This window comes from Phodopus roborovskii, unplaced genomic scaffold, assembly GCF_943737965.1.
Source record: "Phodopus roborovskii unplaced genomic scaffold, PHOROB, whole genome shotgun sequence".
Lineage (NCBI taxonomy): Eukaryota > Metazoa > Chordata > Mammalia > Rodentia > Cricetidae > Phodopus > Phodopus roborovskii.
This window is the reverse complement of record NW_026126469.1, coordinates 21,858,594-21,871,343: the sequence shown is the minus strand read 5'-3', so window position 1 is coordinate 21,871,343 and position 12,750 is coordinate 21,858,594. Positions and strand designations below refer to the sequence as shown.

The 12,750-nt window shown below is 33.6% G+C and overlaps 1 protein-coding gene across 1 annotated transcript in view; it reads left to right on the top strand.

Moving 5' to 3' along the window:
* The window catches only part of Stxbp5l (syntaxin binding protein 5L), a 223,895-nt gene that overhangs the window by 81,610 nt on the left and 129,535 nt on the right, over positions 1-12,750 (top strand). The window contains exons 6-7 of the mRNA XM_051191450.1: positions 4,064-4,198; positions 6,693-6,756. Coding sequence (XP_051047407.1) covers positions 4,064-4,198; positions 6,693-6,756 — 199 coding nt within the window. The remainder of the gene's footprint in view (positions 1-4,063; positions 4,199-6,692; positions 6,757-12,750) is intronic.

The following is a 12,750-nucleotide window of genomic DNA, read 5'->3' as shown; positions in this document are numbered from 1 at the left end:
GATTAGGGCCGTGCAACACTATGTCTGGCTCCAGTGAATCTGTTACAGAACAATGTCAAAAATTTAGTACCATTTTCTTTTAAAAATTGTTTTTTGACTTGTGAATTATGATACTATTTGTTAAACTGAAGACTATAGGCATGGTCTGGAATTGTGAATTTTCACAGTAACTTTTACTTGGAATGCCTTATTTTTATATTAAACTAATACTTGCATTCTACATGATTTGAACAGATTGTTTTATCCAAAAATGCTGCTCTACAGGTTCAGTTCACCAACTTGGATCTTATGAATGTTAGTACCAAGTAGTTTGATTTTGTTATGAATTACTAACATACCAGAAGTGCAGTATTTATGTGTTAGACACTATGTAACACACATTTACCCCAAGGAACCAAGGAGTAAAAATGGACTTAGACTAATGGTTTCAGATACCTCAGCCCATGATTACCATGGAGAGGCTGAACATCACATCATCAGGATATAGAAGAACAAAATGATTCATCTCATAGAAGCCAGGAAGCAGAGAGAGTACACCCTTGAGACAACAGGCTTTTTCTATTCTCTCTTTTATATTTTACCCAAACCCCCAGCTACAGGGTAATGTCACTCATACTTAGGGCAGGTACTTCCTCTGTAGGTAATAATTTCTATAAATATCTGACCAGGGACACACAACATCAGGGCCAAGGATAAACCTCACTGGTAGAGTGCTTACCTAGAATGTGTCTGATGCTTAATACTATTTAAAAAAAAACACCTAACCATCACAAAATCATTAAAAAATTTATTTATGCTAAATCATAAAATAAGATATGTATGCCATGGAAAAGTTTAAAACACTTCAGTGAATAAAAGTGGTGAAAAAAAGTACAAACACACAAAACTTGAAAGAACTTGGCACCAAACCCATGTCCACACTGCCATGTTATAAAATTTCAAATATCACACAAGTTACAGAATTTCTAAATTGAGTCCCAAGTGAGAATCAGAAAAATTTTTGAAAGTGTGTCCACTATTTAAGTGTGAAAAATGATGATTTTGTATACTGACCTTTAATATTCTAATTGAAATAGAACTTTCATTTCCTCAATCCCCAAGATCCTCTTCTTCTTTTGAAATGTATATAGACATTAACACACTTTGATTTATTTTTCTCGTATATTTGTTTTTATCTCTTGTCACCTATGGGTCAGATGAAAATGATGGTATATGTGTTATGTTTTTATAAAGACTTATTTGGTGAAGTTTGAATAGATGAGTGGATGGGAAGCTAAGAATGTCTTAAATGCTTTGTGATATTCAATATGGACAGGAAAACGAGATTATTCTTCCAAGGCTTACATATAACATATTAAAATTATTTACATATCAGGTGGAATTAGTCAAAATTAGTTACACATGATGACAGTAAATAAAAAATAAGGTATATAAAGTTATCAATTAATTATTAGGATTATCAAGTACACATAATAGTATAATCACACCCTTTGACCATGTCACTCTTAAGTCCCACTGATTTATTCAGATAGTTTGGAAATATTAAGTGGCTATTATAACCTTGTCAACAGATGAATGAGACCTTGTCTAGTGTCTCTTTACTTACTATCACAGGCTAGTTATTTTTCTGTTGGGATTTCCATCCTGTATCTCATTCATCCTGTTCTATAAGGCTTACAGTAGAATTCTACCCCATGCTTAGGTTTCCTTACTGAACTTGGCAATTCTCAGACTTTATGTGCTAACTTCCCAGAGATGTCTGAGTCATATTGAGGGTTCCTCATGTCCTGTTGAAGCACTGAGATGGTTTTCTCTGTTTCCCTGTGATCCTATAGCTTCTTTTAATTGAGTTCTATTTCTATTAAAGGTTAAATTGATCATCTATTGCCTAGAAACATGACCATCAAGTTATTTCCTGTGTAATATTAGTAAATATCACTTGGAGACAGTAATTCTAGACTTCATGTTTTAGTCAAAGATTTCCAGTATCATGTAGGTTACTCATTAATTAGAAAAATCAATTAACTTTGCAGTTGCTTATATCATAGCAGGTTTCTAGTGTTTTTAATGTCATATGCCTGGAGCTTTCTACAGGATAGATAACATTTTGTTGAGAGATAGGATATTGAAAAATTCAGTGTGACAGGCTGAGAATATGCACTGGATACACTGGCTATTCACTGTTGACTTTTGTGTAAGTCACACTCATAAGTTTCACACTCATAATACTCTTACATGTATTATAAAATGGAATTTACCATTCACATTCTTTTTAAAGATGATCTGTTTGCCTAATGTCAAAATTTTGATCAGCTCCTCTGATAGTTTACTAGATAGTCTTCCAGGAAAACTCCAGGAGATACTGATGCAGTAACATGCTCAGAAAAGAGATTATCTGAAGGTTTATTGTCTTTTTAAGTGCCCAGAAGAGTACAATGAATCCAAATTAGAGAGACTAATTACAATGTTAATAGATTAGTCATTAAACTTCACATCACCTGTGTAATAGTCCTGATGACTCCAGCTATGGGCCAGTTCTCAGAGCTATCCAAAAAGGCCACTATGAAGATGAGAACAGAATTATGAAACTAAGAGAAGTCTGGAAGCAGTGGTATGTGTCTCATCTTACAGTCCACTAGTAAGATGAGAGGTAGAGAGAAGGGAAGACCCCACAGGGCAAGTAGCCTGAAGTGTGCTGCACTGTGGGAAGTGAGAGAAACTGCCTTCAACAAGATGGAAAGTGGACAAGTACCTGAGCTTGTCCTGACTTCCATGTTCCCACCGTGATACATGTAAGCCCTCACACACAAACATGCATCTCACGTTGTGTACACACATGCACACACACGTGTGTGTCTACACACATCCCACTAAGGGAAGAATAAGGTACTACTTTGATCTTAACAGTTTTCCCCTACTACATACGTGGGAAACATCTGAACAAAGTGAATGATTTATGTTCTTGTGTAGACATAACTACTACTACTACTCCATGAGCTCTGCAACTTATGTTCATCATGTACCTAATTTACCTTTGAAATGACTTTTATTTTAATAAATAAACTGTGGAGCTCGGTGGAAAGATACACATTTTTATAACTGAACAGGAATGCTTTGCATCACAGTTTTACCACTTAATACTTATTAGCTGTTGTACTTTGGCAATTATAAAGCAAACAGTTTCAGTCTTATACATGCATCTATAAAGACAAAATTAAACATTAATAGAACAGAGCTTTATAATTTATAGTGTATTTTGTATATAATATGTAAAGCACTTAGAGTTATCTCCATCTTAATAGACAGTTTTAGAATTATTTAGTAATTATCAGAACATTCCTTTCTCATTTTGAGTGTGTGCTGTTTTAATAAAAATATCTGAAAATAAAGTTCAATTTTCTGCTACTGAAAAAAAAAAATCTTAGTTTCTTCTATGTAAAATGGAAATACCTACTTGTTTGCATTGCTGTAGTCAGAATGACAAGTAGTGTGGTTAATCTCTTAGAAATAGTTACTAGAATGGTAGACACCAGAAGAAGAGGCCATAGAAGAAGGAAGGGTGTTGGGGAAGGCTGGGAAAGGTTGATTAACGAGTAGTATATCTCAGATATGAAAAGGAAACTCTGAAATACTGACATGCAGTGTGATGACCTTAGATGACAATGTACCACCATTACTAATGCTGGAAGAAAATATTTTATAAGCCTTCATAATCTAGAAATGATAAACCTGATTTAAATATTTTCAGTATACATACATAACAAAATTCACATTGTTCCCATTATTATCTACAACTTGTATATTTTTTGTGTATTGACCAAAACATTTAAAACTAGACACAATGCAAATTCATGCCTATAATAGACACTTAATGTGATTGTCATTGTTATTTTTAATGATATATTGTTATTTTTGTCCTGTGTTCTATTTAAGGGACTGCCACCACAGTATATAGGTTTTCCTATCATTTATATAAATATACTTGTGTTAGTGTGATGTTTAAGGAAAATGTACTGATCAATGTAAAATTTAGATATGTTAATTGTAATTTTCTTTCTTTCAGAATTACTTACTGTCATCTACCTTTCCAGAGTAAATGGCTCTATGTTGGAACAGAAAGAGGAAATACACATATTGTAAATATTGAATCTTTCATTCTTTCTGGATATGTCATCATGTGGAACAAGGCAATTGAACTGTAAGTTTGAACTTGGCTGTCATTTTGTTTGACTAAAATATTGAATATATTATATGACCTGTTTGGATTATAATTGTTGATAAATATATTGCTAATGTGTAATTAACTTAAGTGAAATTGAACTAAAATAAAACAACAGGTAATTTTAAAATAGATATAAATGTATCAATATATATTTATACATTATAAGTATTGTGAATAATAAAAGCCTACATATACCAACATTAATAATAGGATAGCACTACAGTTTATTCATATAAATTATCTCATGATATAATTAACGTTAGTATAACCATAGTGAGAATGGATTGTTTCGTATGAAAATTAATTATAATCAATACACATAATTATGAATGAAAATAGTTTGTCTTATTAGACTCTAATTCTGAGAACATAGAGAAGCAGTTACTCAATATTCATGTTTTGACAATACAGCTTGAACTTTTTTGTTTCATTTCATTATTGTATGTGTATGGATGTTTTGCCTGCATGTTTTATCAGTGAACAAAAAGCATGCTGAGCTTGTGGCGGCCAGAAGAGGGCACGAGATCCCTGGAACTGGAGTTGCAGGTGGTTGTGAGCTGTCATGTTGGGGCTAGATAGCAAACTGGGATGGACAGGGCTCTTAACAGGCCCTACTGCTTCAGCTCTGGCATTAATATTGAAGCTTCTGTGCATATAAAATGTGAAACATTTCAAAGCTAAAATTTTATGGACTTAAACGTTCTATTTGTGTAGTTCACATATAAACATAATTTTGGTCTGTGTTTTATGAAGAAAACAATTTTATTTGTTGCTAGTTTTGTACATGTTAAGTCCTCAGTAAGATATGTTTGACTTGATGATGACTTGTTTTCCTACATATTCTGTTATTCTCTGATGTTCTAATTAAAACGCTATTTTAATGAATCTTAAATCTGACAAACATTATTTCTCTACTCTCAATGCTTTTAATTATACTAGTACTTCCAACGTGCATTTCATAGAGTTTAATTCCACTGTGATAAATACAAATTTAAATATCAACTCCTGATCTCCTGAGTTGTCTTTTAATCACTTTCAACTTCTTAAGATACATTAGAAATGCATAGCTCAGAACTTTGTTCCTTTTCTGACAGTTATGTTTTGCTAATGGAACCTTCTGGGGTTTTAGAAGTTAATGTTAGAGAAACCGACAGAAAATATGCCATCATGTTAATAGGCATTATCTTTAAATAGCAAAGTAGCATAAAAAATTTCCCTTAACTTTTTATATAATATGAAAACAATCACTTTTATCTTTAAAATTTCATTATAAATGTAAATTTAATGTTGAATTATTTTCTGAACACTTTTATTATTCAGTAAGGCTCTAAGTGGAAGAGTCTAGCATATGATCTAATCTACATTTCCAAAATTTATTTCTTTAATATGATTTTATGATTAAAAATGGAATACATCAATAACTTTGGAAACAATTGAATATATGGTTGCACTTGGATGTAGACTTACTATGTGAATTTGTATAGGTAAAATATTTAACACTTAATTCAGGGTTTCTGAACTTTTTATGGGTAGACTTTTCTTTCTATGAAACAGTTTATTATTTTCACTAGTTTACTATGCAATACACTCTAATAATTTTTATTCCAATCAAATCCAACAGATAGCAGTTTTATTCAGAACATTATTTTTATTATGAGCATTTATCTTTCTAGAACAATACAAGTTATATGTAAGTATATATTACATATGAATAAAACTAAAAAAGCTCTATAAACTGTTCTTTGTAGTCCTGTTTATTTGCTTTGAGAATATACTCTTGAATATAAATAGAAATTCTGATTTTTAAATAGAACAATCATCTCAGTACATACTATTGAAAATAACCCATCTTTTACCATTAAATTTGGATATATATCAGATTATATATCTATCTATATAAAGATGTATAAAATCTGAAAAAATATGGTGTTTTTTCAGTAATATCAATGGAACTATATCCATTTTTAGATGAGAAAATATGTCTAAGAATTGGATAAATGAATCCATTCACAAAATTTCTCAATATCTAATTTATGTTCCTTACAGTCTCTTTCAAGAGTCATTGTAAGAGAAGCCTAGAATTACTTACCACTTTTAAAGTTTCTAGGATCTAAATAGTCTTTATTGTTTTGTGACGGGTCTTTGTAGATTTTGTGTGTCCTTAAGAAAGAAAGTAGAGCTGGGCAGTGGTGGCACATGCCTTTAACCACAGCACTCAGAAGGAGGGTCTCTAAGAGTTCAAGGCCAGCCTGGTCTACAGAGTGAGTTCCAGGACAGGCTCCAAAGCTACACTGAGAAACCCTGTCTTAAAAAATGAAAGGGAGGGAGGGAGGGAAGAAGGGGGAAAGGAAAGGAGAAGGGTGACAAATTCAGCTTAGCCCTACAACACTGGGAGCATATTCTAGCTTAATTTTAATTTCTTTGTCATGTTCTCATGCCTAGTTTTAAATTACTGTTATTACTTTAACAGATCCACCAAGACTCACCCGGGCCCAGTTGTTCACTTAAGTGATAGCCCAAGAGATGAAGGGAAAGTAAGTATGATTCATTATTCTTGCTTCTGTTTTCCTTATTTTTAGAAGATATTTTAAACTGGTTCTTGAGATTTAACATCTAACTTGGTTTGTAGCATTCCGTAGCATCTAAAAATAATACTTTAAGTATGAATGAGCAAGTGAACAAATGAAATATTCTTGCTACTAATGCTCTAAGTTTTTAGTTTGCCTAAAACTAAATTTGAATCTTAAATTTGCATTGTTGAGAAGGTAGCAGAGCAGTTTTTATTTCCAAATATTGTATAATTTACCTTAGTATGATTAACTGTCATTAATCATGTATCTGTTATTTGACTTTGACATTAGCAAAGTCATGACTAATATCCAGTAACACAAATTAGATAGTTTATTTTCTCATAAATACACACTAACATAGAAATTTGCCCATTTCATTGGGAAAAACTCCAATGGATTCTCAAAGCACACCTCTGAATGTGTCTGTGCTGGAGTTTCTAGTGATGGCTAGAAAAGGAGGGCTCTGACTTGCCCAGTGGATCAACCCCTGATGGCTTCATTACACGATAACAGTATTGGGGGGGGGGTAGGAGAAGGTAGGCGATGGAGTCTAGTTGCAAGGGTGTTCTGGGATCTATTTCTCCCTGGCCTCTTCCTAGGTGCAATTTCTTTGGTTTGTGGCCTGCACTGTCATGTAAAGATCAGTTCTTCCTCATCTTCAAGACTAATAAGGACTGTCTGATTTTTTTGTTGTTGTTGTTTTTTCAAGACATGGGTTCTCTGTAGCTTTGGAGCCTGTCCTAGAACTCACTCTGCAGACCAGGCTGCCTTTGAACCCACAGAGACCTACCTGCCTTTGTCTCCTGAGTGCTGGGATTAAGGGCATGCACCACCATCGCCTGGCCTAACTACATTGTTTGAAACTGTAAATCATAATAAATCTCTTCCCACTCTAGTTGATCTCCCAGATATTTTGGTCACAGCTATACAGATATAGCTAACGCATTATCAGATTATAAAAAAATCCTGATAATTTCATAATTTGCCTTAGATAATGAAATGGTTGATAGCTTGATTTCTAAAACTTTGTCTTTATGGATGACATGTCAATTATATAATTCTTAATAGATACTATTAAAAAATTATGAAATCATTTACTGTAGGTTTAGGGGTTGGCATAGTCTTAACAAAATTCCAACATGAAAGGCAAGTTCAACTGATGAAGCAGTATTAGGTGTATTTAATTGACTCATAAATAGACTGTAATGCTAACTAGGTGTTGTCAGATTTTTTTTTTGTTGTTGACAAAAGCTTGCAAGGCCTCAACATATGTAGAACTACAGGTAACTAAGGAGACAATCTTCCCCAGGCAATGGCATACCAAGTGGCTGTTCAAAGCCTAGTGATCAGCTCTGAAAATATACACACAAGTAACATTATACAGACTGAACAGGTTGTCCATAATGTACAACATGGTACTTAAGTATCAAGGAATATACACATGTTTACAAACACATATGTTCATGTAACAGCAGTTAGTGAGGCCATTAATTCAAAGTAGGGCAAGGGGGCACATGGGGAGGGTTGGAGGGAGAAAAGGGAAGGTGGAAATGATGTAACTGTATTATAATCTCTAAAAATGTTTTAAAAACAAATTGTCTTAGATACTTAAAAAGCAAATGAAGCAAACTTTTTCTGAAATGAATCAAGTTATATTTCATGTGCAAATGTTAAAAATAATAATACTAGATAGCAGAAAATGGTATTCAGCTATGCAGACGTAGTTCACACACATAATCAGATTATAAAACTATTGAAATTATTTCATAATTTGAATTAGATATGCAAATATTGGCACAGAAAACACATTCTGATCACTTAAGACTTAGATAATTCTTTTCAGATATCCATACTATTTATGTGAATAAGGAATAATGTCTATTGATTGAAAATTAAATAAATGAATGTTGATACAGAGATAATACAAAATTTACTAAGGCACACTTTGAAAAGAAAATCTCAGAGCAATGAGGCATAAAACATGTGAATAATGCGTCTGTATTTGTATGAGATTACTACATGCCTACAAACAGAAACCCAAGTAGACATCTGCAAACCAGGAGAGTACACTAGACATGGTATTGGGGAAAATGGTAAAAAGTGTTCTTTTTTTGTGTTATTCAAGTTCTTATAAAAGAATGCAGTGTGTGGTAACTATACTACTAATAAAAAGGGATTATAAATGAATATTGATGCCAGAGTACCAACATCAATGTGTTGCTCTGAAATATATTAGTCTACCACTCAGAGTAAAATCTTGCCTTCTTATAGCCTAGGGTTTTGCTTTTATTATATTCAATTTTTGTCAATCTTTTGATCTTGCTTTTAGTTTAATGTCTTTCCTTTCTTGGTTAAAAATCATAATTGCACATTTTCTGTCAGTTTTGAGTATTTCTATTTCATAATTTATATTTATGTTGTTTTGACATAGGGGTATTACTTTTAGTTTGTATATTTAAATAATCCACTTATTGAGTCAAGTTTCCCACTGTTTAGCAAGTTACATTTATAAACGTGGTTTATTTACTTTATGTTTTATATAACTTTACAATAATTCTCATAAAAATTGTACCTCTCTTTTGTTAGCTTAATTCTATTATACTAATTTATGTTTATTGCTGTTAAGACTTAACTCTTTTACATTTTTACATTTAGCATGTGTGGGGATAGGGCATGCATGTGCTGTGGGTGTGTGGAAGTAAGAGGACAGTTTGTGGAGTGGTCTTCTTCTCTCAAATAAGAAGAATGTAGGGAATTGAACTCAGATTATCATACTTGGCTGCAGGTGCCTTTACCTGAAGAGCCCATATTGCTGCCCCCTGACTTTATTTTTGTTAAGTCAGTTTGATAATAGCTGATTATTATTAGTATATTGTTTTAAATGGCAGCATCATTGAATGTTTTGTTTTTAGTATCAATCTTTAGATTCTTTGCTATACCGAGTATAGATAATTTTTATTTCTTTTACCAACACATATAGTTATATGTATCTTATGTTTTGTTCAATGAGTTACTACATGTATCAGGTTAACTACTCTTTAATTTGTTGAGATATGTTGATAGATTTTTCTTACTTAAACATTTCTTTTTACATTTCTGAGATAAATTCAGTGTGGAAAGGCATGCTGTCCTTGGAGGGTTAATGGTGGTAATAAGAAAAGACATACAGTAGCAATGTTAAGGTTCCTATGGAAAAAAATAGTATCATGAGCAGAAAGAGAGCATCTTTCTTCCGAGACACCATTTCTAAGAAATTTCAACACCACTCTCTCAAACAGAAAATGGTGGTGTTGTACTTAGAAATTTCTACATAGAAGATAACTTTTTGAACGCACACTGTAGTGTTGTATCCCAAACACGTCCCTGCTTGCCTGACTTCAGGTTTGGTGGGGTTAGTAAGTTTCTTACAGCACCACTTCCTGAAGTTCACTAGCTATACCCAGCACCCATGTCACTTCTCACTAATTCTGGATTCACAAGGTATTCTACAACATAAATTACACCATCTGCCTGCCCTAGAAATTGCCACAGGGGTCAAATGAAATGGCTGTCTAGTGAAGAGATGCTAATGTCCCCTGGAGCAACTTTACCAATGTCAAACAAGAGGCAGAGAATGAGTTATTCTCCTCCCTTTAACTGGGTTGTTCTAAGTCATGATTTAGAGAGAAGGCCACAAGTCCATACTGATAAAACAACTGCCAGAAAATTATTGATGGGCCTCTTCTGACTCTCCCCATGAAGTAATGGTTGCCATAATTTTGAGTCATTTTGCTTCTTCTTCACTTTCCCTTAAATACTGCAATCCAGAGAGTATATTTTTCCTGAAATATTAGCACAAGGACCTTTCCTCAGGCTCATTTCTACTGAACTCTGGTTCAGATAATAATAAATCATAATATCTGCAGCTTCATTCTTAAAGTTTGCTGAGTCCTTGTCTGTATCCCCACCCCCATGGGATTGTTAGAGTTGGATTTTTTTTCTCTATAAAAATCAAAGGATTTATTGAAGATACCATGTGGAGTAACAGTAAACTCTGGCATACAATGAACTCGTATTTACTTGAACATTATCATGTGATTAACTGGAAAGGGGCTCCTGGAAAGGTAAGACAGTGACAGATTAAGTCCCTATGATATTGGTTAATAACAGTTGTAATGGAGGGGGTAAAACAGCTTCCTTTGATGGCATTTGTGTTCTTGTACTGATACACACTATCATACTGAGAGTGGTTTAAAACAGCAAAAATTCATTGTATTAAAGTCCTGTGTGCCAGAGAGCCAACAGCAGTCCCACTGAACTCAACTCCTTTTGAGAAAAGAAGCTGATGTCTTGCCTTTTCACAAGCTTCACACATCCTTTGGCTGGTAGCTCCTTTTGTTTTTAGGTCTTTGGAAGAACCATATCCCCAACCTGGTCCCTTGAAGCACTCTTTCTGATCACACCCAGGGAAATTTCTCCTCTCTTAAGGACTTACTTTGTTAGTTTGGACCATCTGGAAATATAAGTTGCCTCTTTCATATTAGTATCTACCTTAATTATGTAATAGAGGTCTTTCTTATCATGGGAAGGACTGTTTTTATGCTGAGGATCAGACCCGGTGTCTTATACATGCAAAGTACATGCTGTGTCACTCCAAGCACTGCATTATTAGACATTTGGGGCTGTTCTTTACTCTGCGTACATCATCCCAGACTCAAATACTGGTTTATCTTAGCCCAGGGCATCTTAAGGTATCTTTAGAGGAACTCCTATTGTTTTCATCTTTAGAAAACTATGCTAAAATCGGGCTCAAGAACTACTTATGAATAATACAGTTGTTATCTCTTTGATAAGCCAGTGTCATTAGGAAAGAACATTACCCCAGGTCCTTATAAACTAGTTTCTTAGGGCTACCACAACAAATGGACACAGATTGAATGACCCCAAACCATAAATGCTTAGTTTTTCATAATTCTAAAAGCCAGAAGTTTGAAATCCATGTATTGGTTTATCCATGTTCCCTCTAAAACATGGGTTCCCACCCTGTGGTCATTACCCTATTAGGGGTCAAACAGCCTTTTAACAGGGATCTCCTAAAACTTCTGCAAAACATGAATATTCACATTATGAGTAATAACAGTTGTAAATTACAGTTATTTAGTAGCAATGGAAACAATTTTATGGTTGTGGGTCACTACAACATGAGGGACTGTGTTAAAGAGATGGAGTATTAGGAATGTTGAGAGCCACTGCTCTAAAAGCTCTAGGGGACACTTTTCTTGCCTCTTGTAGCTTAGATTTTTTTTTTTTTTTTTTTTGACTTGAGGAAATATAGCTTCAACTTCTGCATCTATCTTCTTCTGCCTATCTTTTCTATCTCTTTGTAAGAGATAGTAAGATTACAGACATTGTATTTAGGGCTGGGTCCACTCTAATTCCAAGATGATTTCATCTCAAAATTCTTAACTAATTATACATTTAAAAGACCTTATTTCAAAAATAAGGCTACAGCATATCAAAGTTTTGAATGAATATGTGACTTTTTAAAAGCATGCTTTTTTTAAAATAAATATCATACCTAGGTAAGTAAACTGATAAAGATAAACCTGAGAAAACTTTAACTCTTTGTACCAGCCTCAATTTCCATGAACCTATCTGACCACCAAACCATCATTTTCACTGTCACTTAGAGAAAATAGTTTTTCTCTGTAGGAGATTGATATTTGCATTTACAAGGATTCGTGGAGTCATTAACTCAGACTTAAAACCAGAATCAGACCTCAGATTTCACCACAATCTAACATTAACACGTAAGTCTTTCTCTATATGGAAACAGAGTATATACATAAAGTAAGTAGAATATCTATAAAAGAAACCAAGGACCATAATGTTGTCGACCACCAGAGAAATGGGTTTAGCAAATATTTTTAAGGGTTTGAACTTGGAGGCTGTACAGAAGTCAGTTCATTACATAGGGCA